Source organism: Lathamus discolor, chromosome 3 (genome assembly GCF_037157495.1).
Source record: "Lathamus discolor isolate bLatDis1 chromosome 3, bLatDis1.hap1, whole genome shotgun sequence".
In the NCBI taxonomy this organism is placed as follows: domain Eukaryota; kingdom Metazoa; phylum Chordata; class Aves; order Psittaciformes; family Psittacidae; genus Lathamus; species Lathamus discolor.
In genome coordinates this window covers 2,504,229-2,526,604 of record NC_088886.1, presented here as the reverse complement: position 1 = coordinate 2,526,604, position 22,376 = coordinate 2,504,229, and the positions used below count along the sequence as shown (strand labels likewise).

Here is a 22,376-nt window from a genome sequence, read left to right as displayed (position 1 = left end):
ACCTAAATTTTACTGGCGCTACACGACACACCTTAAGCAACATCAAACCTCAGGCCTTAATATGGCCCTTGAATCAAATTTATAGGTTCATTAATGCTTAATCTGTTTTATAAGGGCTTTTTGCGGGGTGATTCTAAATCTTCACATGAAATTAAAACCAGGTGTATTGACTGTAATGCTCTGTTCTAAACCTGAGCTCTGTACTTGTTCCTGCCTTCTTCATTTGAACACTTTATGCTGATAAATGCCTAATTTTAATCAGTTCGTTGCAAAAACATTTTTCTTTGTCAAGTATGAAATTATGAAAGCTTGAAGAACCCAATCCACCCCTCAGGTGTGCTTGTGGTTGCTGCTGCTTTGATAATTGGAGCTGCTCATGAGTTGTGGGACATGGTTTATCTTTAGTGCAGTGGGAGGATGGATGGTTATGGGGGGAATGGGGAAGCAGTGTGAGAGAGAGACAGGAAAAATCAAGTGGTCGGGGATTTGGCTTAATAGGAGCAAAGAAAAAACACCACCCACCTTCTGGGCTTTGTTTTATAGAATAGGGAATGTGTTTGTGTTATAAATACTTGAGGCTTTTCCCACGAATGATCCCAAAAGTCTAAATCACTAAAATAGGCAGTGGTGAAGTCCATCAGGTGGGAAAAGAGACCTGAATTCCTTGGGAAGGAGAGGGGTGAGATAAAGTGGTGATGGTGCAAGGGAGGTGTGCGGCTGGGTTTTGGTGGGGCAGGGGAGCCTTTCATCTGTGACATTAGGTGGCAGACCCCTTGAGGTGCCCTGGCCACATCAGAGCTTGTTACGTGCTTCCCCCACACTTGACCTCCCTGTGTTCCAGGTTTTCCTTTATTTTCTGGTTTAAACAATGGTTTCACGTGCGGTGGGATCAGCTGCTGCCTGAGCTAATGAAATGGCTGTTTGTAGCTAAGGAGTGAAGCTGTCCTGGGGTACAACTCGGTGTCAGCAGGCAATGCGGGCCACTGGGTGCAGCAGGCTGAGTGCAGTGCTGTGGTTTGTCTGCCTCGGTGCAGTTAAATAGCATCTTCAATTACGTTAAATAGTTGGAGAATCAAACCTTCCTTTTCTCTCCCCACGCATTAAGTTTCATCTGCACCAGGGCAAGGCTCTCTGGGCATAGAAGAACGGCCTTTGCTCTCTGCAAGATGTGCCTGTGGATGGAGCAATTACAGAAGTTAGACAGGTGAGGGTTTGTGCTGCAGGCAAAGTGCTGGCAATTCTGGGGCGAATTGCTGTCGGTTTAGCTAGTGTGGCTGTATGTGCTATTGCTGCAGTGACACTAACTTACACAAGCTGAGGAAGTGGGCCCCTGTTGGGTTTGTCTATTAATTTCCTTTAATGCAAAGTATTAGGTGTTAAAGCATCATCTCTTAGTGCGGGTTTGCAATCTCATAAACAGCTTCTTGCAATGAAACTAATCAGTGGTTGCAGCTTTGCTGTAACTTCTGAGTTCTTGTGATTATTGGCTTAATATTTTTTGGGCTGGTGTTGCTTGGTGTTGAAAGAAAAAGGGAGCAAAAGCTGGGAACTAAGATCACCGTGTATGTGGGAAGGGGGTGCTGTTGGAAGCCAGGATCTGACTGGGGCTGGAAGGGAGATGGCACAGAGGGGCCTCTGTGCTGGTGTCCTGGGGCTGGGATGGAGTCTGGCCAGGCCGTATCCAGTGGCTGAGCATGGAAAACTCCAATTTTCGAAGTCTCTGGGATTGGTAAATGCTTCTTGGTTCAGTTTGTTTAAAACTTCTGCCGCCATCACCCATGCCATGCAGAGGAGCACTAATGTGGGCTATTAGAGTGGAGTAGTGATGATTTAAGTTGCTTGAGGTATAGCCTGGGGTACCTGTGTGCTCACAGGTAGCATAAATGGAATCTCCAGCCCACAGTGATTTGAGTACCTCACTGTTAGGCTTGGGTTTAGCTCAAAGCAGCCAAGAGCAGAGGCTTTATTTCAGGTAGGGTGGCTGTAGGAGTTTGCTGCTGGCATCTGATGCTGCTGATGTGATGACCTTGCCTTTTGCTGCTTTAAACTTTGTCAGACTTGAACCAGTCAGGATGAAAGATTGGTCAGCGTGTGGTTTCAGTCTCAGATTTATGTCTCACAGTGTGGTCTGTTCATACAGGTTCCTGCTTATCTGTAGCTTTAGATTAGACTTCAGACAGAGGCTCTTCCCTGTGAGGGTGCTGAGGCGCTGGCACAGGGTGCCCAGAGAAGCTGTGGCTGCCCCATCCCTGGCAGTGCTCAAGGCCAGGTTGGACACAGGGGCTTGGAGCAAGCTGCTTCAGTAGAAGGGGTCCCTGCCCGTGGCAGGGGTTGGAGCTGGATGGGCTTTAAGGTCCCTTCCAACACAAACCAGGCTGGGATTCTGTGGTGCCTTAAGTGGGCATAAAACCTCTGTGTATCTTTAGCACATGCACTTAACTGCTGAATGTTCAGCTGCTGGTGAAGTGTTTAAAGCAGCTTCTATGGAATATGCTAGATGCAATACAGTAACGTGATCATAGCAGTAACGTATAGGTCCCATTAGGTTTAAGTGCTACCTGCCCACTCCTTCAGAAACCATGCTGGACTTGGGGCTGGAAGTTCAAGGGTGGTGAGCAGGAGAGATAAAGGGAGACTTGAGCTTAAGCTGTCAGGACACAAACCATTGTGAGTGCAAAAAACAAATTGGTCTCTGGTGTTAAGTGCTCACAAGATGAGGAGCAGGCAGTGAAGCAGCAATTTATTTAGCTTTTTGCTGTGGCGTTCAATAATGTTTTCTTAGCAGCTGGCTGAACATTGAAAGAAGAAGAAGAGGTTCTAGGAAATAAGATATAAGAGTAACAGCAAGGATACGTGTTAGAAAAGGGAAAAAACCCTCTATCTGTGCTCTTGTGTGGTGTTTATAAGCAAGCCAATCTACAGAATAGCTTTTAAGCACTCAGGGGATAGGCTTGCCTGTGCTACGTGCTTCCTTGGGCAGAGCAACCGCAAAAGAAAAGGGCTTTAAATAAATAGCAAGCGTTGGAGCTGGGATTTCTTGAACTGTTGTACACTTGCAAACATAATCTCTTGTACTCTGGCGATTCCTTTTCACTGAGTCAGAAGAGAGACGTCTCCATGTCACTGGCACGGGGACAAAGCCCGCCGCTGACAATGTTGTCTTGTATTCTCTTCTAGCTGCGTTTTCCAACGGGGAGGTTGGGTTTAATAACTCTTTTGTTTGGTTGGGTGTTTTGGACACTTGAATGATTCAGGGCTGGCAGTAGGGCTTTTCTTTCCTTGTTGTTTTGACAGGGAGGAGAAGCAGAGAGAATGGCAATCAACTTCAAAGAGCAATTGCATGGATTGTGCTGGGAGCTCAGTATTCCAGCCTCACACGCGTTCTGTTCGCTGCAGGATGAGCTTCATATGGGAGAATATAGAACAAATGAAACAAATTTAGCACAGTCCTGGGGGGTGATTCCCCCCCAGCATCACTATTCTAAGCACGGAAACAAACCCCCTTCTTCATGGAAATCCTCCATATTGCTTCGTTGGTGGTGCGAGCAGCATTCTTTAGGTGCTGTTTCTCAAGAAAAGGCAGAAATAGCTTCATTCTTCACAAGTCCATGAAGTTTACATTTAGGCAGTCTCAAACAAACCTTCAAATAGAAAGCCTTGGGCTCATACTGTATTCATTCTAGCATTTTATCATAGGAGAGCACAAAAAGAAGTCCTCTGGCTTCTCTGCCCTACAGGGCGCTATGGGGTGCCAGTGGCTCCAGTGCTTCCCATGGGAGGGGAGGGATCCTGTCCCAGCCCAGACAGAGAAAGGGACATTTGGATGTGCATTGCCAACAGAAACACACAGAAATCTGCCTGTGTCAGCAGTTCCTTAATGTGTGAACCAAAATCTGTTCCTTTTCAGAGCATCTCCATTAGGAGCTTCTCGGTTCATCCTATTGCCTCTCCTTCTCCCAGTGTCTGCACTATCTGAGCACCTTGTCAGTTTATAATGGCTTTATTTTCCCAGCTTGACTTCATCTGAGAAGGGTGCTCGTAGCTTTTGGCAGTGAGAAGGGCACTTTACCTGTTGGAGGTAAAGCTGCCAGGAAGCTCTTGGGCAGGTAGTAATGCATCTTGAAGTCTTGAGGCAGTTTCTATCTGTTCTGGGCCAAAGGTCTGGGTAAGTGCAGTGCCAGGCTGGAAAGCTGCAGGTAAACCTAAGCAACAATGAAAAAGCCTCAACTGCTTGCTCACTTGAATGAATTATTGAAGATCTCTTAATGCTTGGGTTGTCTGCACCACAAGATGGGTCTCTGCTGCACACTGAAAGATTCTGGCTCTGCCCCTGTGTTGAAGCTGGCTGTGTTCTGGGGGAGACTCATGATCTGATGAGCCCTTATCTTGCATTAAGCTCTCTGTCTCATAGTGCATCTCCTGCCTCCCTGTGCCCTTAGAGAGCCCAAACATCTTCATAGCCTGCTCCAAAACTCCCCTTTGGCCACCCCTAAGTCATTCCCAGAGGCTTTTTGACCTCTTTTCTTGGGCATTACACTTGCTAAAGCAGACTTGTGCTTGCCTGCCTCCACTATGCGTTTTAAAGCATCAGGATCATGAAACCTGGGGTTGGGGGTCTTAGCGATGGTGTTACCAAATGTTGGAGCCTGTTCTGCTGTCGTTGTCCTGCAGCTCTTCTCTGCATGTGTTTTGCTGTTTATTTTTACAGAATAACACATGAAGATACCTGTGCTCAGCCTTGCAAGGAATTTACCAGAAATCCGGGGCAGTGATGGAAGAGGGGACAGATAAGACTGGCAGCAAAAAAGATTAGGAAAAGAATCAGTTTTCAGGGTCTGTGTGAGTCTGAGCAACTCCCCAAGTAATTTCTGCAAGTAGAAGCACTCTCCTTTCCTGTGAATGCCCCTTTATCACTGTTTTAGCTGCCTCTGTTGCTGCTGATTTCTCCCCAGCCCCGTTGTAAACCACTGCTCAGTGCCTGTTAAAAAGTTGATGTAATTATGACACGTGGGCTACATCTGATACAAGAGGGGATGTAAGTGCATATAATAGCATAGATGTTTTAGAGAGTTGCTTAAATGTGATAAAGCTCAGCTGTCCAGAGAAGAGATACATGCTGGAAAGACTGGTCTTTAAGGCATTGAGATTGGGCTCTTAAAGTGTAGCTGACAAAGCACTTGGATATAAAGGCTATTGATTATCACTGGATGTAAAGGAGCCACCTGCCCAGAGATATTCGTTTTGAATTACCAACCACCCTCCCCCTTGAAAAGGGAGCTTAAACCCTTCCAGTAATGTCTGCAAATTGCTTTGTGATCCCCTGAAAGATGAAGTGCTGAGCATGGAAGATAGACTCAGTGTGGGGAACAGTAGAACCTGGGGATGCTGAGGGTACCCAGGGATGCTGAGGATATCCAGAGGTGCAAGAACTCTGCTCTGCCTGTGTCTATTTGGTTGTCTGTCCATTTCTTACACACATACACCCCCCATACGTGATGTACCTATATGAGGATGCTCTAATCATGTTGTGGCAGGAATGCCTGCACCAGGGCTGCTCCTCCTCCCATTCACACGCAGCATGGGCCCTGCAATGCTGAGGTAAAGCCCTTAAATACAACGAGCAACCTGCTCTAGTGGAAAGTGTCCCTGCCGTGGCAGGGGTTGGAACTAGATAAGCTTTAAGCTCCCTTCCAACCCATGATATGGTGGTTCTATGATGACGGGGCCACAGCAGCCTGGCTGTGTATCCCTTAATGCTGGTGTGGAATCACCTCCCGTGCTACAGAGGCTTTGCTGGGATCGCTGCCTGCAGGAGGAACGTGAGCTGCGGCTGCTCCTGCGCCGGCTGCGGGACGCTGGGGGAGGCAGCAGCACAAACAGTGTCAGTTTTTGCTGAGTGTTCCTTAAAAACAATGCAGGCTTTGTTGCCGGAGCCACCACAACAATGGCTCAACTCCTTTCAGACCGGGGACCTTTAAAAGGCCGTTTCTACAAAGGCTCCCTTGCTCCCTTTTCATGACCTGTCCTGGTAATAGTCTAGGGAGGAAAAGGCAAGCAAACAACCCTGCCCCCCCTCAAAATACTTTGTGGGGAAGGAGAAAGCGGCAGCAAGTGGCAAAAACCTTCCAGAAATGTGGAATTTGGGACATGTACGCAGCAGAGCATAAGTTTTTTCTCATTGTCGTGTCAGGCTCTCGTGGTACCATAGAAAGAGAATACAGAGGAGCATTTAATACTCCCAAACTAACCTCTTTTTGGGGAGGGTGGAACATGAAGGCTTTAATGCTATTCTAGAGAAGAACCATGGTGAGGAGCAGGGAAGGTCTTTTCCATCTCTACAGATAACACAGGCAGTAGCTCTAAAGAAAGTAAAATGCAAGTTGACATTGAAGGTACTGTTACATGTAGTGTGGGCAGACTGAGGTAAACCTGCTTCCTTTCCTATGGTTTCATGTCTGCTTTTTGTCTGCCCTTTACAGGCAAAAAAGGGTCTCTTTACTCTTGATAAGTAACCTCTGAAACGCAGCACTTCAGTTTCCAGGCGTCTTGCTTTCACCTCCCTGCTCTCAAGCTAAATATTGCTTCATCAGCACAAATCTGCAGACTGACATGGTCTGAAATGCCTTTTAAATGAGGGCTCATTTCCCCCTTAATTCCCTGGGGAGCTGGAATTCATGGCCTGTGGTTTGGAGGGTTTGTGGGCTGCCTGAGGGAGGCTGCTGCTCAGGGACCTCCCAGGCAGATGAGGACCACAATGTGCAGATCTGGCATGGAAAGCTTCCAGAGTGGGCATTTCCTGCTTGTTCTGAGCAGTGAGCATCTCCCTCAGCTGCTGGTAGCATGGGACCCTCCGTTGCTGGTCCTTCTATGTCTCCTGTGAAAGCTCTGGCTGCAGGAGATGGTGGCTGGTGCTGAAACACCCCCCGTCACTCAGGGTCACACCGGTTTTATTCACCCACTCCTGGCCCCAAAAGTCTATCCTTAAACGTGTTCAATGGTTTAAGTGTCTTTGCTTTTGAGACTGAGCACAGTCACTGCTTGTGGGACTGCAGCAAGGGGTGAGTGGCCTTTCATGAGGGTACAGGATGAGAGAGGTATTTCCCTTTAGGGTACAGTGCAGTTTCTTCCCATGTCCATGTACAGAAGATGAGTTTCCTACTTCAGCTACTATATATGCTTTGATGGGTTTGCCCCACTAAGTGCAGGCAGAGGACAGCAGGTCTCTTGCTATATCAATGAGTGTCAGCCTCTCTCTGCAGCCTCCCAACACTCCAGAGTTGTCCTGCTAAAGCCCTTCATGCCACTCTGGAGTGATGCCTGTGCCTTTGGTGAGCAGGTCACGGCAGGACATCAGGCAGAGGAGCTGTGCTCACCCCTTCATGTACAGGGCTGATGGTGTGAAAAGGCTGTCATAAGAATGCTACCATATGACATATTGTAGTGTTTGCAAGGAGATGTAGCAGGTTGCTGCTACACTTGGCGACTACTGGAGGTTTATTCTGAACACTCTTCTTGGAGCAGGCATTAGCTCAGAGCAGGTACCTTTACCCAGAACAAACACAAACTTTGTCAACTGAATGATGCTGTCTCTTTTCCACGCTGCCCCATTGACTTGAAGTGCTTCAGTGATATTGTCATTGCCGTCACTTACAGAGCTATTGAGGAAGAGCTGTCCCGTGCATCTCAGGCAGCAGTAAAACCAGTACATGAGAAGCTCCTTTATTAGGAAATGAAAAGGCTGCTGTTAGCAAGTGATCCCTCTGAAACCTGTGCTGCAAATACAGGTCAGAAGCTTCTCTCTGAAGTGTACTGAGCCTTCTGGGGAATATCCAGTAACTGGGTTGACAAAGAGTACTTGCCCTGTAAGGAATAAGATGCATCTCATACACATAGAGGCTAATTCTCCATAAAAAGACTTCAAGGCAGCAACTTCAACCCATGTCAGCTGTGTGTCAACATGCCAAGAACTGGGACCCAAGCCATATGGCAGGCTCCTGCATTGCTAACTCGCAGCAATCTATTTCTGTGCAGACAAGCTTGTGAGCCCCTTTCTGCTGTACCAGAAGATGCTTCTGGGGCTCATGCTGGGTATGTGAGGGTTAGTTTTGCCTCTGGCTGCAGCATAAGTGAATGGGCACATGGGATGTAGCTCCCGGTGGGACTGAGGGAAGGGAGGGGGTGTCCTGTGCCTTTTGCCTTTGTGCTAAGGGGAAGGACTGTTTCTCTCCTCTGGGTTTACCACCCACCTCTGGCAGGAAGATCTTTCCGAGCAGGGAAGTGTTATTCCACCACTAACTCAACATCCTGACCAAGGTAGTGGTGATCACCTTATCTGCATGGTGAAACCTGAAACACCTTCCTGCTGGGCTCTGACAGGGAACAGCAACTGGCTCATCCCTTTGGACTCAGCGAGCGTCCTCGGTCCTCCTTCTACAACAGAATGGGTCATAGTCATCTTTTAGAAAGGTCTCCAGGAGCTCTGAAGGTCTCCATTTACAAGAGGGACTTAGCACAGAAATTTTTTATTCATCCAAAAAAATGCAGGCTACCCTTTCCTTTTAATCAAACCTTTTCTGGTTGTTCTTGTGGGTTTTGGTACATGTTGTCAGGTTCATGTGTTAATGCATCAATCCTTTCTGCCCCTTTATACACCTTTATGCTTTGTAGGAGATGCTGCCTAGCAAAGGAGCCTTTGAATGTACTTATTCTTCTAAGAACAGTCTCTGGAGACTGTATCATTCCTAGTAACTGAGAAAGACACTGTCAGCATGGAGGATGCTGTTTTCACCCTTTAACTAGAAGATAACTGAGCAAATCACTGCACCTGATATAGTACCAAGTGCTGCTGCATTGTAAGCTTCCACAATAGCTAACTAATACCTATGTCGTGTTAAATCCTAAATACTATGTTTGTGGTCTTAGCTAAGTAGCACCAGCTTGAGTTTCTCCATTAGCCATCCTTTCTGCTTTAGTGTACATAGTAAATTTGGAATTAACTGCTGCTGCTGCTTTTAGAAATACAGTGAAATTATCTTTCTCTGTTTCTCCTCCTCTCTATTCCCCATCCCCCTTAGGGTTGATTTCTGAAGATTCCAGGTTTTGCATACTCTTGAAGCCTTTCTGATGCTCTCCTATAGCATTTCCAGCTGTAAAAATCTCCCCAGTGCCATTGGCTTCCTAATCCCCTTGTCCCCCCCTTTCCCTCTTCCAAGTTACCACCTTTCTGCCTTCCTTTCTTTTAAAAGTTGACCTGCAGAACTGGAAGTACCTTCTGAACAAAACCTCCTCATTCCACCCCTGGCTTTTCTAGCACTGAGTAATATGAAAACAGAGTTATTGATGAGAGGTCAAACACTGATTGATTCCGTTCTTGGAAGCCAATGAGAAACTTTGATTTTCTTTCTTTCCCCTTGTTCTTAATCATACTTGAAGCAGATACTTACAAGTGGTTTGGCAAAAGAAATATCCCTGTGCCTTGAGAAGGCATCATTTGTTCTGAGGCTGGCAGGGCGCAGAGGAGAAGAGATGGCCTCTAATTTTACTGCTCTAGTGCATGGGTCACGTGCATGACCACATCAGAGTGCATTAAGTACCCTCTGTGCATAGGGGAATAAATAGCATCACTTTACTAATAGTCTCCAGTTTAAAGATGTATATTACATTTATTGATAGCTCATTCTGGGTTTGAAAGAGTGAATGTCATTTAAATGGGTTTGGTAATCTACAGAGTAAATCAGTGAGAACTTCTTTAGCTGTAGCTTTTTTCAGAGCATCACAGAATCCCGGCCTCGTTTGTGTTGGAAGGGACCTTAAAGCTCATTCAGTTCCAATCCCAGGGACACCTTCCACTAGAGCAGGTTGCTCCAAGCCCTGTCCAACCTGTTTCTTAATAGTCTGAATGCCTCTAGAATATTTCTTCTGATAGTGATGATTATGTGAGTGATATTTCAATAGCGTGCATCTAACACCACTTAGGGACATGCTGTAGACCACAGAAGTGATACCTGTAAGGTCTCTTTATAAAATATCATCAGGGATTGTAGTGACAGGACAAGGGGTGATGGGTTCAAACTTAAACAGGGGAAGTTTAGATTGGATCTAAGGAGGAAATTCTTTCCTGTTAGGGTGGTGAGGCACTGGAATGGGTTGCCCAGGGAGGTTGTGAGTGCTCCATCCCTGGCAGTGTTCAAGGCCAGGTTGGATGAAGCCTTGGGTGGGATGGTTTAGTGTGAGGTGTCCCTGCCCATGGCAGGGGGGTTGGAACTGGATGATCTTAAGGTCCTTTCCAACCCTAACTATTCTATGATTCTAAATCTTCCCTATTTCTGGGCACCAGGGTGAGTAATAATGACCAATATGTTCCTTTTCCAAAGCGGCTGTCCCATGGCTCTACAGCAGGACAAATGTTCCTGGAATTGCTGGGTGCTCTGGGAAAGGCAGCTCTTAGTAGATGCCACCTCAGTTATGGAACTACCTGGGAATGTTACATGCATTTACATAGGTTGTTTGTTGCTTCATTTGCTGTGCTATAGGATGTGTGTCTGCTGACTGATCTCATATAATGAGGTAACAAATGTATAATTAACTACTAAATGTATAATTACTTTAAAGCTTGCTAAGATCAAAACAGTCAAGGCCTAGTGAACAGAAAACCATTTTTAAGTAGTCAGGAGCTTAATTTGTAGCTAATCAGCAGCTAAAATAGTGTTTTACTAGATAAAATGACTCTCTGCTTTAAAAACCTCACATTTACTGAAGTCTACATCCGATTTAGTGTAAGAATGGTGCTATTAACACAGCACTGGTATAACATGGAAGGCTGCAAAAATCAGTTCTCGCTTAGGACAGTGGAATAGTTACTCTAATTGCAAAATACAGACACCTGAGGTGTAAGATCATCTCGCAGCCCACCGAAAGAACACTTCAAATGGCTCTTGGTCTGTGGTAGTCTCCTATTGACTTTGCAGCTTTGTGTCACTTCAAGCTGTGATAGAAAAGCTTACCAAGGAGGTCAGCCCTGCTCTGCTTTAGCCTTAGCAATTCCCTGAGTCCTGTACTAAGGCTGCAGACATACGAATATCAGAAAAGGTTCTGGCTCTCTGCTGGAATGTTTAATTCCTGAACTTCCTTTTCATGCCAGACCCCAAACTTGTATCTTCTTTCACTCAAGCAAATCTGAGCTCTCAAGTGACCTAAAATCCATTTGATGACTTCTCTTACAGCCATAGAAATGGATATTCATAAGACAACCTTCAGTCATCTAGCTGCGGTCAAATGGCAGCTGTGATGGTGACCCTCAAGAGCTGTCATATATTTTAGTGACTGTTTTTTACCCCTACGGAAGTGGTTGTTGGTTTGGTCTTGGTTGCGATCAGCAGATTAGCTGTGTGTCAAAGAGCTGGTCTTACTTTTGGTTGGGTTGAGGGGTGAGGGAGGTGTATAGTGGTTGTCCATACTATACTGATACTAGTCAACATATGTGCAATGCTCTGAGCTGGTGGTTTCTGAGCCCATCTGGCAAGGATGGGCCTTCTCTCATCTCTGGGAAATTATGACTTTAATAAGTAAAACTTCTTTGCCCTATGTGAATAAGTTTGGTCTGCACAGAGCAGTGGGTTTGTTGGCTCTATGGGTTTGTTGCAAATAAGTGATGTTGGCTTTGGTTCTGTTGTCCTTGAAGGTGCCTCATCACCAGACATGGAGTCCAGCTATGGGGGAGGCTTGCTAGATATGGTCAAAGGAGGAGCAGGGAGACTCTTCAGCAACTTGAAGGATAACCTGAAGGATACCCTGAAAGATACATCTTCAAAGGTCATGCAGTCTGTTGCCAGGTACAGTACAGCTTGAGCTGCCTAATGCAGGTAAAATCTCTAGGTGCACAGTGCCAGTCTGAGCTGGCACAGCACAGCTTCCAGCTAACCTTATGAAGGGAGGAGGGGCAAATCACAAGTGACTTCTTTGATTCTGTCTCACTGTTGGTATTTGGCCTCAAGGAAGCAGGGAAACCAAAGTAAAGTATCTAAGCTTCTTAGTAAGTGAGCATCAACATCCTGAAATCTGGAAAAGGCCCCCCCAGTGAATGTGGAGCACTTGGTTTCCTATTCCTTCACTGACCTCTATGGGGTGTATCTATTCAACCACCACTTGAATCTTTTGTTACTGAGAATTGGCTCATGTTCTGTGCCCTCCCTTTGCTGCGCAAGGAGGATCTGCTCGCTGATGGAACCATTGCTTTCACTAAAGCCACCTTTTGAATTGCAGAAAGAGCTGAGGTGCTTTGATTTACCTCTGCTGGCATCATTCCCTGTTCTTGGCAATCTACCTGTCTCTGAGGGATAGGGGCTACAATAAATTAAAGAACCTTAATGCATACAAGACCTGCGAGGCTTTGAGGCATCTGCAAAGTGGCAAACTGCTAGAGATTCCTCCTGAAAACTGGCACTGGAAATTAATGACAAAGGGGAAAAGGGACCTTTTGTGCAGCTTCTGCATCCAGTTAATTGCATATGTCGCAGGGAAGGCTGGGTCACTGCACGAAGCTATTTGCTGCTTAAGGAATAATGACAAAGGAGAAAGGATCAGGTTTAAGATCATTCTTGTGTCATAAGTGGATCTTTGTGGGAAAACACTCTTGTGCTTCCTGTAATGCGCTGTCTTGTGTAAATACGAGCATAACGTCTTTCTCCTACTTTGTCTTGTTTTAGTTACACCAAGGGGGAGCTAGATATTTCATACATTACCTCGAGAATCATAGGTAAGTACTGCTTAGTGGGTAAATACAACTTGTAGTATTCCAGGGTTCAGAAGTCCGTAAGCACCTTACGGTGCATGCTCAGCCTGGCTTCTCCCTACCTTTCCAGTGATGTCTTTTCCGGCTGAAGGCGTTGAGCTGGGATTCAGGAACCATATCGAAGATGTCCGGACGTTTTTGGATTCCAGACATCCTGACCATTACACCGTCTTCAACTTGTCACCCAAGTATTATCGCAGTGCCAAGTTCCACAACCGGGTGAGTGTCTTCTGAGGGTTTAACATGAGCAGGGGTGAAAGCACTTAGGAAAAGGGGCGCCAGGTCTATCCTAACATGGCAACAGGTAAGGAGATGAAAAGTGAATTGCATGATGTGGTGCTTTCTGTGGTTTTGCTGATGTCTGGGACCTTAGGGATTAAAGAGGCTGAAAGTTCAGGGCATGTCGCTTGTGTTAGGAGCCTGTGAGAGTAAGTGGCATTGCACTAAGTTGAACCTGTGCTGCCTCTTGGCTCCTACATAGATGTTAGAAGCTGCTGCAGAGGAATTGGCAGTAAAATGAAAGAGCTTTGGAGGAAAGTGCCAATAAAAGAAAGTAGATTATTTTCATGTTGAGCAATCCTTCAGTTGTGCTTTAATCAAGGAGCCCTGAGCAGGCAAAGCACAGGGCTGGAAACTGGACCTAAGGGTGTTTTGGCTCTTCCACTAATGTGTGATTTCAAAACCCACCTCCATGCTCTGACCCAGTTTCCTTCTCTAAAACCAGGAGAGCGTACAGGATCACTGCAAGGCTCTGGTTCATCAATGGCTTTTAGAGGAGATCCCTATGAAATACTGCTGGCGAAATGCAAGATTAGATCTAATGTTTCAGACAACTTCCTGTTCTTTCCCTCTCCCACAAGGGAATGACGATTCCTCCCTTTAATTTCTCATTTCTTATTGCCTTCAACAAAAAAAGGCAACTGCGGTTTCCAGGCTTTAACCCTCAGTCAGGGTAAGCGACTCTCATGCAGCATAAGCCTAATGTAATTGTAATTTGAGGTATATCTGTATCTGTCTTCAGCAACTGCTCTGATCACCAGAAATCACTTACTCACACTTGAAGCTAATTTCTCAGTGGCAGTCAGTAACCAACCATGACTTCAAATATGAATAAATGAACAGGAAAGAGTAATCAAAAGGTATCAAGGGCTTTGAATCTCGAGTCTCACTTGAGTCTGGTGCGTTGCTGTTGTTGGGAGGAGGAGGACAGATCTAGTTTTGAAAGCCCAGCATTAAGCATCTGTTGGTGTATTTCTAGACCTGGCCATAAGTCTTCCATCCCTGTGCTTTATCTCCTGCCCTACCCAACAGCTTAACAGATGACTTTGTGTGTCGCTCTCAAAGCATGATGAGGTGCTCTGTAAGTTATTGCCTTGACATACACAGAAGGAAAATGATGCATCTCTTAATAAAACATTGTACTTTCAGCTTATAGGCTAGGAAATACTGGCTCCAAGTATTTCTCAGGAAAATGAAATGTGCCCAATGCAGTACATGAGATGAAGCATGAAACAATTATAAATATGAGTTTGAACTTCATCTATATTGGAAAAAATACTAATGGGCTGTGAAGGAGGTGAGATCCTGTGCAGAGTGTGTTCTGCTTTGGATGAGGATGCCAGCTGAGCTGAACTTTAAGATACACGCTTGTTCTTTGAAGTGAAAGGCTTTTTAATTTGATGGGGGATTGAGCAAGCTGCTGTAGTGGAAGGTGTCCCTGCCCATGGCAGGGGGGTGGAACTGGATGAGCTTTCAGGTCTCTTCCAACCCAAACTTTTCTGTGATGCAGGTAGGTCACTTTGCTGCATAGTGACACACGAGGGAGACGAATTAATGTTCTGGTGGGCTTTTTTCCTGCCAAGATGTGGCTGAGGAGGTCATAAAGCCTCAGGTGCCCAGTCTATTGAGGAGAAGAGTGGACTATGAATACTAAACCTGCTACTGCAATCTGGTTGTTCTCTGTTGTCCTCCGTGCCTTGCCTCCCCATCAGGAGAGGAGAGCTCTTGTCTGCTTGATGAAGTGTGAGCAGTTTGAAACCACAGAACTCAAACATAATGTTAAACAAAACCAAACTTCAAATTCCCTCATGGGTCACATTCTTGGCTGTTGCTGCCCTACTGCTGAAGTGATAAAACAGGCATTGGTTGCTTATTTCCAAAGCTCTAGAAGAATTCCTGTTACTTTCCTGTAAGGTTTCTTTCAACCTGCTGGAGCGAGTCCAGAAGAGGCAATGGAGATGCTGCTAGGGCTGGAGCAGCTCTGCTCTGGAGCCAGGCTGAGAGAGCTGGGCTGGGGCAGCCTGGAGAAGAGAAGGCTCCTGAAGGGGAGACCTGAGAGCAGCTCCAGTGCCTAAAGGGGCTGCAGGAAACCTGGAGAGGGGCTTGGGACAAGGGCCTGTAGGGACAGGCCAAGGGGAATGGCTTGAACCTGCCCGAGGGGAGACTGAGCTGAGCTCTTAGGCAGAAGCTCTTCCCTGTGAGGGTGCTGAGGCGCTGGCACAGGGTGCCCAGAGAAGCTGTGGCTGCCCCATCCCTGGCAGTGCTCAAGGCCAGGTTGGACACAGGGGCTTGGAGCAAGCTGCTCCAGTGGAAGGGGTCCCTGCCTATGGCAGGGTTGGAACTGGGTGAGCTTTAAGCTCCCTTCCAACACAAACTAGGCTGGGATTCTGGGATTCATGAGTGATGGTGAGGTTTTGTTTGAAATACATGCTGTGCTACATAGTGTGTATTTAATTTCCTAATTGTGAACCAGCAATCAGATGGGTAATTATAGACAAAGTAAATACATAATTATGGGCTGTTGGTAAATATATATTATTTACTTGGTAAGATATAATGGCTTTTCCAGATGCTTGATAGTGTGCTGTCATGATATCTGTTCAGAAGATTGTCAGTGAAAGGGTCACTGGTCATATTAATTCTAGCAGCCACTTGGCATCTGAGTTGTGGTTTAGTGATCTAACTGCAAGTGAATCTTGTGCCTGATGTAAAATAACTGGTGTGATAATATAAATTATTCTGGTTCTGTTAAAGAACTGAATAACTGTTTACGGTCCGTCTGTAACTCAGATTTTACAGTGGTCCCATAATGCAGCAGTGCATACCCTGTCAGGTCTGTGGAACAGAAAGCTGTTCCTGTGCTGGCGGTTACCCCATAGTGAACCTTCGGGTGTTTTGTGCCCCTTCAGCCCTTCCTGAAAATGCACAGATAAGGTAAAGGCAAAGGGAAATCAAGTGTGTTCAGCAGAAAGAATGAAATAAAACAGCTTTTTGGACAGGAGAAGATGAGGGATGAGTACAATAATGTAGAGTACAATAATGTAGAGAGGGTAAATAGGGAATGCCTTCCAGAGCTTGGGCATGGTTTGACTTGTGTGCTTGTTGAGCATTGTAGAAGCTACCCAACAACTACATTTCAGTGTATTGTGGAGACCAGAAACTTTCCTGAGTCTAAAAAGCAAGTAGGCAAATATCTATTTAGATACTAGAATAGACTAGAATCTCCCAAACGCTAAGCAGAGCTTCTCCAGCTAAAATGGGCTGACAGGGAGATGGATGTGCTGGGTTAGGCAGTGCTCCCTGCTTTGTCCCTGTATTCTCTGGTTGTCATTGGAGCTGTTTGAGACAACACAGCTTGGTTGATCTCTGGTTTGAGTCGGGATTCCTGTTTCTGCTGTGAGATGTTGTGCAGGTGTGTGTAAGAGAGAACCTTGAATACAAGTTTTAGGAAACCTGAAGTACTTCCTCTGAGAGATGAAGGTATGGAGATCCATATGGCTATTTAGGAACATCTGGGCAAACCACCTTCTTCCTGCCCCCAGGTCTTATTAAACAGGATCCAAACATCAGCTGAGAGAGACCCAGTTCTTTGCCTGAGAACAAGTTCCATGATGTTTCTCCTTTGAATGCCTTCTAGCCAGAAATGCCTTTAAGAAAAAAAAGATATTTCAATTAAAATCAGATGAAGCAGAGATGTCTGTGGAAGGCCATTTGATGTTGATGTGCTGTTTGAGACAGCAAAGGCTGTTCTTGACATAAGTGCTATGACTCAAAACTAGCACACTGATGAATACTAGACTATTAGGGTTTTATTAGTAACTAGACACTTTGTTAGTAACTAGACACTTTAGGATTTGTGGGTTTCAGCTCAAAGTAATCCATTTTTTCATATATTAACTCTACTTGCTCGGATATGGTGTTTTATGGAACAGAAGTTTCCCTTTCATCAGTCTAATATCTGTCAAATTGGGCTTGAAAATCCTCTGACACCAAATGACTGAGAACAACAGATGCTCAGTATCCTTTGAAAAACAGCCATAGTTTTTAGGGACAAGCTGTACAAAGGCTTCGGAGCAGAAATCAATGCGCTGCTGCAAGGCTGGAGTGTTATGAAAAGCCCCTCAAGACAATCTGACTTGGAATGTGGATTTGACAAGTGTATTCTCAGTACAATACATCAATATCATGTTATTAAGTGAGGCTTCTTTTTCTTGCCATGGAAGTCGTGGAGCAGAATTATGCATGGGAAAAGATGGAGTAGGTTTCCAGCACATAGATTGCAAAAGAGAAGTATGTTTCTTGGCAGAAAGCACTGTAAAAGCAAAGCATGCCTTGCTTCATGCTCTTAGGAAGAGCATCTTTTGTTCATGCTGTGATTCCTGTAGGTATCTGAATGTAGCTGGCCAGTGCGGCAAGCTCCCAGTCTGCACAACCTCTATGCTGTCTGTAAGAACATGCACAACTGGCTACAGCAGAACCCCAAAAACGTGTGTGTCATCCACTGCATGGTAAGTACACCTGAAAATAACCACATTTTTAGACCTATAAGTCATATTGCATGTTGCACGTCTGGAGTCTATGTAGAAGGATGGTGACTTTCTAAAAGAAAAAGAAATGTAGTAAAAGGTACTGCTATAGGAAGGGACATAATCTTCCACATGCAGCTACATAGCTAAGCTGGAAGACCCAACACTAAAGAGAAGCAGGAATGCAAAGCAAGAGAGGTCACAAGCATTCCAGCAGTGAGCTACTAGAAGCGATGAGTAGCAAAAAGGTTTGAACTTCATGGAAGAACTGACCATAAAAGCTGTCAGCCTGCTGTGGCTTTGCACTTTATTGCGAGTAGTCACAAAATGCAGGCTCTGGACTGAAGGTTACTGGTGGAATTTAGGGAGAAAGAGCATAGCTGGGAATTCTGCCAAACTGGGAAACTGAGATTGCTGAAGTCTCTTGTGATCTCTATTTCTCAGGCCTGGCTGAAGAAGTCCAGTAGCCTTCTGCTCCTCCCTGTGCACCGCAGCTGAAATGGTTTCTATATGCCCCCCATAACAATCACTCAGTGCTGGGCAATGTGTAGATGGGATGCATGAGTGGTGCGATTCTATGTGACTAACATGTAATGTACTCTACGCTACCTTTAATGTTGACAGTAATGCCCAAAAGGGAAGCTCTGCTTTGTTCCTGGAGCCTAAATTAAATCCAGGAGGCTGTCATTGCTGATCAGTGTAAATTGGAGGGAACAGAGGAAATGACTGATCCCAAACTAGAGTCTGGCATTTCTGCCTTGCATAGCACAGCCAGTGGCTATGGGATGTGAATTCCATTCCGATAGAGATGAAGATGCATTTGATGCTTCAGTCCTGCAAATGCAGCTCAAGGATCAATTCTTCTAGTACCTCTTGAGCAATGAAGATCAGGATAATGCTGTAAAGGACAGGGAGTCCTCTTTGACACTTCCTCAGAAGCCTGCAGAAGCCACTTAGTTTATATGAACCTGAGAGAACTTTTCAGAAGCAATCGATAGAGGCTAAACCCTGTTAACCTTGAGCATGTGCTCAGGCTCAGCAGGTTACTGGGGTCTGGGTCAGCTCTGGTTTGGTAAATCCCATGTTACGTCTGGAGTGCCTCAAAGGTGGCTGAAATAAGTCATTGCCATGAATGTGCATCTGAAATTAAGCAGGCATCAGACCAGGGGGTTGGTGGAAGCTGGTGGGAGGGCCTTTTCTCTTTGTTTGGCTTGCCAGAGCTAGGGTATGGTCCATATGGCTCATCACTTCCTATGTCCCTAGGTATAGCAGGACTCAGGGCACTGGGGATACTTTGATTCTCTCTTGCTCTTGCTGCATTATATTATTAGCAAATGGACTTTCCCCCGTAATCACACTAAAGAAATCACAGAATATTCAGGAGCAACCTGTAGGTTGAGGGCTGTGGAGGTGTTTGGGTGAGGGAGCCTTGGGCTGGATTTTTCTGTTAGTGATCTCTTCCAGGTTGAACTCCTATTAGACAGTGGCCTGCAGCCATGGGATCTGTGTGCTCTGACCCCTGTGGTTATTCCAGGCCTATGTCTGAATAATTATAGTACTACAGCTTGGGAGCAGCCATGAAACACCAATGTTTGTAGATAAAAATGTATTTCTGGCCTTTCAAAACAAGTCTTTGGCTGTTTACTTGGTTTTCTCTTACCTTTGATCCAGGCTGGTGCCATTCACTGTAATCCTGTGCTTTAAATAACAGGACTGAAAATTCCTCAACTTGTGGTCCCAATCTTAGTCTGGAGAAATGATTTAATGTGCTTTAAGGAAGAGTAGAGAGTGTTCTGCTGAAATTTGTAGGATCTCTTTGACATTTTCCTCCCCCTGCCCTTTCCTTAACAGGATGGCCGAGCAGCATCAGCAGTTCTGGTCAGCGCGATGTTCTGTTTCTGTCACCTCTTCTCTAATCCAGGCCCTGCTATGCAGTTGTTGAACACAAAGAGACCTGGAATTGTACTGTGGCCATCTCACAGGAGGTAGTGTATACTGGTTAAGTGCTATGCGAGAGAGCTATATCCCTCAAACTGAAAACTGCCCAGGTACATGTCTGTGTTCTGGCAATGTGTTCCCAGTCCTAGGCTGGGATAGGCATTCAGATTTCACTTTGTTCTCCAGAAATTAGTGGTAAGGTGGCAATCAGGTGCTGGAACAGCTTGTCCAGAACGACTGTGGGATCTCTGTCCTTGGAGGTCCTTGACTGGGTATCACCCCCAGCAACATAGTCCAGTTCTGAGATACAGCTTTGAAGTTGATCCTGCTCTGAGCAGAGCTGGACCAGATGATCTTCAGAGGTCTCTTCCAACCTGAGTTATTCCATTATTATATAGAATAATGCACATGACCTGCAGGGTGTATGTGCTGTGTGCCCCAGTCTGTCCACCCAGACCAACCTAGAGGCACTGGCAGGAGGTGACTGAAAACTCCAGAATTCCTATTGCAGCATGAGCAGAGCTCATGCATTAGCCATGGTACTTAGCTCTGACAGGTCTTAACTAATGTTTGTGGCCACTTCCATTGATATAACAGTAATGGAACAAACAAAATTAAGCACTGCAATAGCTTTGCTCAGCGGTTCAGGAAAGCTGACAAACCTATAGTGAATCCCTCTCCTAATGTCAGCTTTATCCTTATAGGAGTTTACACTGTAAAACTGTCTTCATTACAGTATCCATTAAGTAGAGGTAAAGCTGCCTGTCAGAGCAAACCGAAGATATAGTGTTATGTATGTAATAATGATCCTTCAGTACATGGCTAACAAAGTAATTCATTGGCTGTGGGCATGTACAATAGAAGGCAAACTTCTACTGGTAAACCAGAAAAACCCATTGTTCAGCACCTTCTTTCCTAAAACGTGAGGAGAAATGATCTTCAGCTCAGAGCTAAAGGCCAGCTTCCTTCCTCCGGAGCTCCAGTTCTTGGAATTAAGCAGAAGTAGAAGCACAGCTTTTGCTGAGTCCATGGAAACTCCAGTTATGGAACTGTGAGGGTCACTGGATTTCAAGATAGATTTCAAGTACAAAATGAACACTGGTCACCTGGGATGGAGGTTTCAGTAATGGCTTTCTCTGTCTGCAGATACATAGGGTACATTTGTGATCTCATAGCAGACAAGCCCGTCATTCCTCACTGCAAACCACTTACTATCAAGTCGGTCACCCTCAGTCCGGTCCCCTGTTTCAACAAGCAACGGAACGGCTGCCGGCCCTTCTGTGACATTCTCAGTGGAGAAACCAGGATCCTTACCACTTCCCAGGAGTATGAAAGAATGAAGTGAGTTGCTGTGATCTCCTGCCATCCTTAGGAGCTTAATTCCAGCAGGCTTTGGTTTTGCTGCCGTGTCTTATGGCTTTGCTGCAGTTGTTGGCAGACTACCTGATAAATGAAGGAGGGCAAATATTGTTTCATTCAATTCAGTGAATTGTATGAAATAAACTACCGGAGTGAACCTGAAGTTGTCCTGTGGTGGGATATCTTTGTAGGGATAGGTCAGTGCTGTGTTGATTTCCCCTGTTAAATGATTCTGTTTCAACTAAGCCTAATGCTAAGCGGGGCGCTGCATGCACCATGGTCTGAAGGAGATGATAGCTTTTATGTTGACACTGTTGCCGGGTGTTAATTCCAGGCATTGTGGAAGGGAACTTAACTGTGGATTTCCTTCTCTTCCCCTCAAAGGGAATACCGTGTGCAAGAAGGGAAAGTCCTCATTCCACTGGGAGCCACTGTCCATGGAGATGTTGTTGTTTCTGTCTATCATATGAGATCAACCATTGGGGGCCGCCTTCAAGCAAAAGTAGGAGTTTATCTTCTCTTGCATGGTAGAGGCAATGTAGCTAAGAGATGGCTAAATATAGGGCCTAAAGATGCATGTGGCACTTGTGATGAAAGCTGCCTTACTTAACAGTAGACATTGCACAAATTTGAGCAGCGCCAAGTCAAAACATAGAACTGCATGTGGAGAATTCCATGATGCCTCCAGTATTTCTTTATGGAAATGGTGTCTACTGATAGGGTATATGATCATTACAGCTCGTGTAGAAGACATGGGGTAGGAATGACCATTTAAGCTGCAGGCTGGTCAGACAGCCACCCTCTTTGTAGCCAAAAAGCCTCTTCATTCTGCCAGATCAGAGAAATGGGAGAAAGAAACTGGGAAGTGAGAGCAGTGGAGTGCTGGAGTGGGCACACCCCAATGTCTCCTTCACGTAATAGAGTGGCACCGCTGAAAGTGAAAATGTGCATTGGTCTGTGCTGTTCTAGGCTGTTCTAGGCTTTGAGATGGACCTTAACGTGCTGTTCTCTGGCTCTTGTAATTGTGTAATTGTGGAAAAGGAATGGGGAAATGCAGACTAGAAGACTTGGACCTGCAAAACCTGCATCCGTAGCTGTCACACACTAAGTTGCTCCATTAACCTGCGCAGTGAGGAGGGGTGACTCACTTAGTGAAATAATCTGTTTAATTTGTAGTGGCTTCAAGCACAAAATGTGAGGGCAGAACCGAGTTTTGTCAGTGGAAACAGAAACTGGTCTTATTTAACTGCTTAAGTGTCAAGTAGATCCCAGAAATAAAGACAAGCAGGGAAAGAAGACATATTCCTGAAGGCTGTGAAGGCATTCTGGTGTTGTGGAAGCAGCAGAAGCAAGATTTAAGGCAGATGGAAACGTTTGGGTTTGAGAAGGAAAAGCTCTGCTTTCTGTTGAACAAGCAGAATGAGTTAGCTTGTGGAAGTTATGATTAGTCTATGTAGTAACTGGTAGTAAGGTAGACTTAACTG

At 45.5% G+C, this 22,376-nt stretch overlaps 1 protein-coding gene across 5 annotated transcripts in view; it reads left to right on the top strand.

The window, feature by feature from the left end:
- The window catches only part of DNAJC6 (DnaJ heat shock protein family (Hsp40) member C6), a 50,530-nt gene that overhangs the window by 13,518 nt on the left and 14,636 nt on the right, over positions 1 to 22,376 (top strand). For 4 of the 5 annotated variants that reach the window (XM_065673116.1, XM_065673113.1, XM_065673115.1 and 1 more), the window contains 7 exons: positions 11,681 to 11,831; positions 12,705 to 12,754; positions 12,861 to 13,009; positions 17,455 to 17,577; positions 19,447 to 19,580; positions 20,680 to 20,874; positions 21,277 to 21,394. In XM_065673116.1, the coding sequence (XP_065529188.1) occupies positions 11,681 to 11,831; positions 12,705 to 12,754; positions 12,861 to 13,009; positions 17,455 to 17,577; positions 19,447 to 19,580; positions 20,680 to 20,874; positions 21,277 to 21,394 (920 nt within the window). The remainder of the gene's footprint in view (positions 1 to 11,680; positions 11,832 to 12,704; positions 12,755 to 12,860; positions 13,010 to 17,454; positions 17,578 to 19,446; positions 19,581 to 20,679; positions 20,875 to 21,276; positions 21,395 to 22,376) is intronic. The other variant, XM_065673117.1, reaches the window with a different exon arrangement.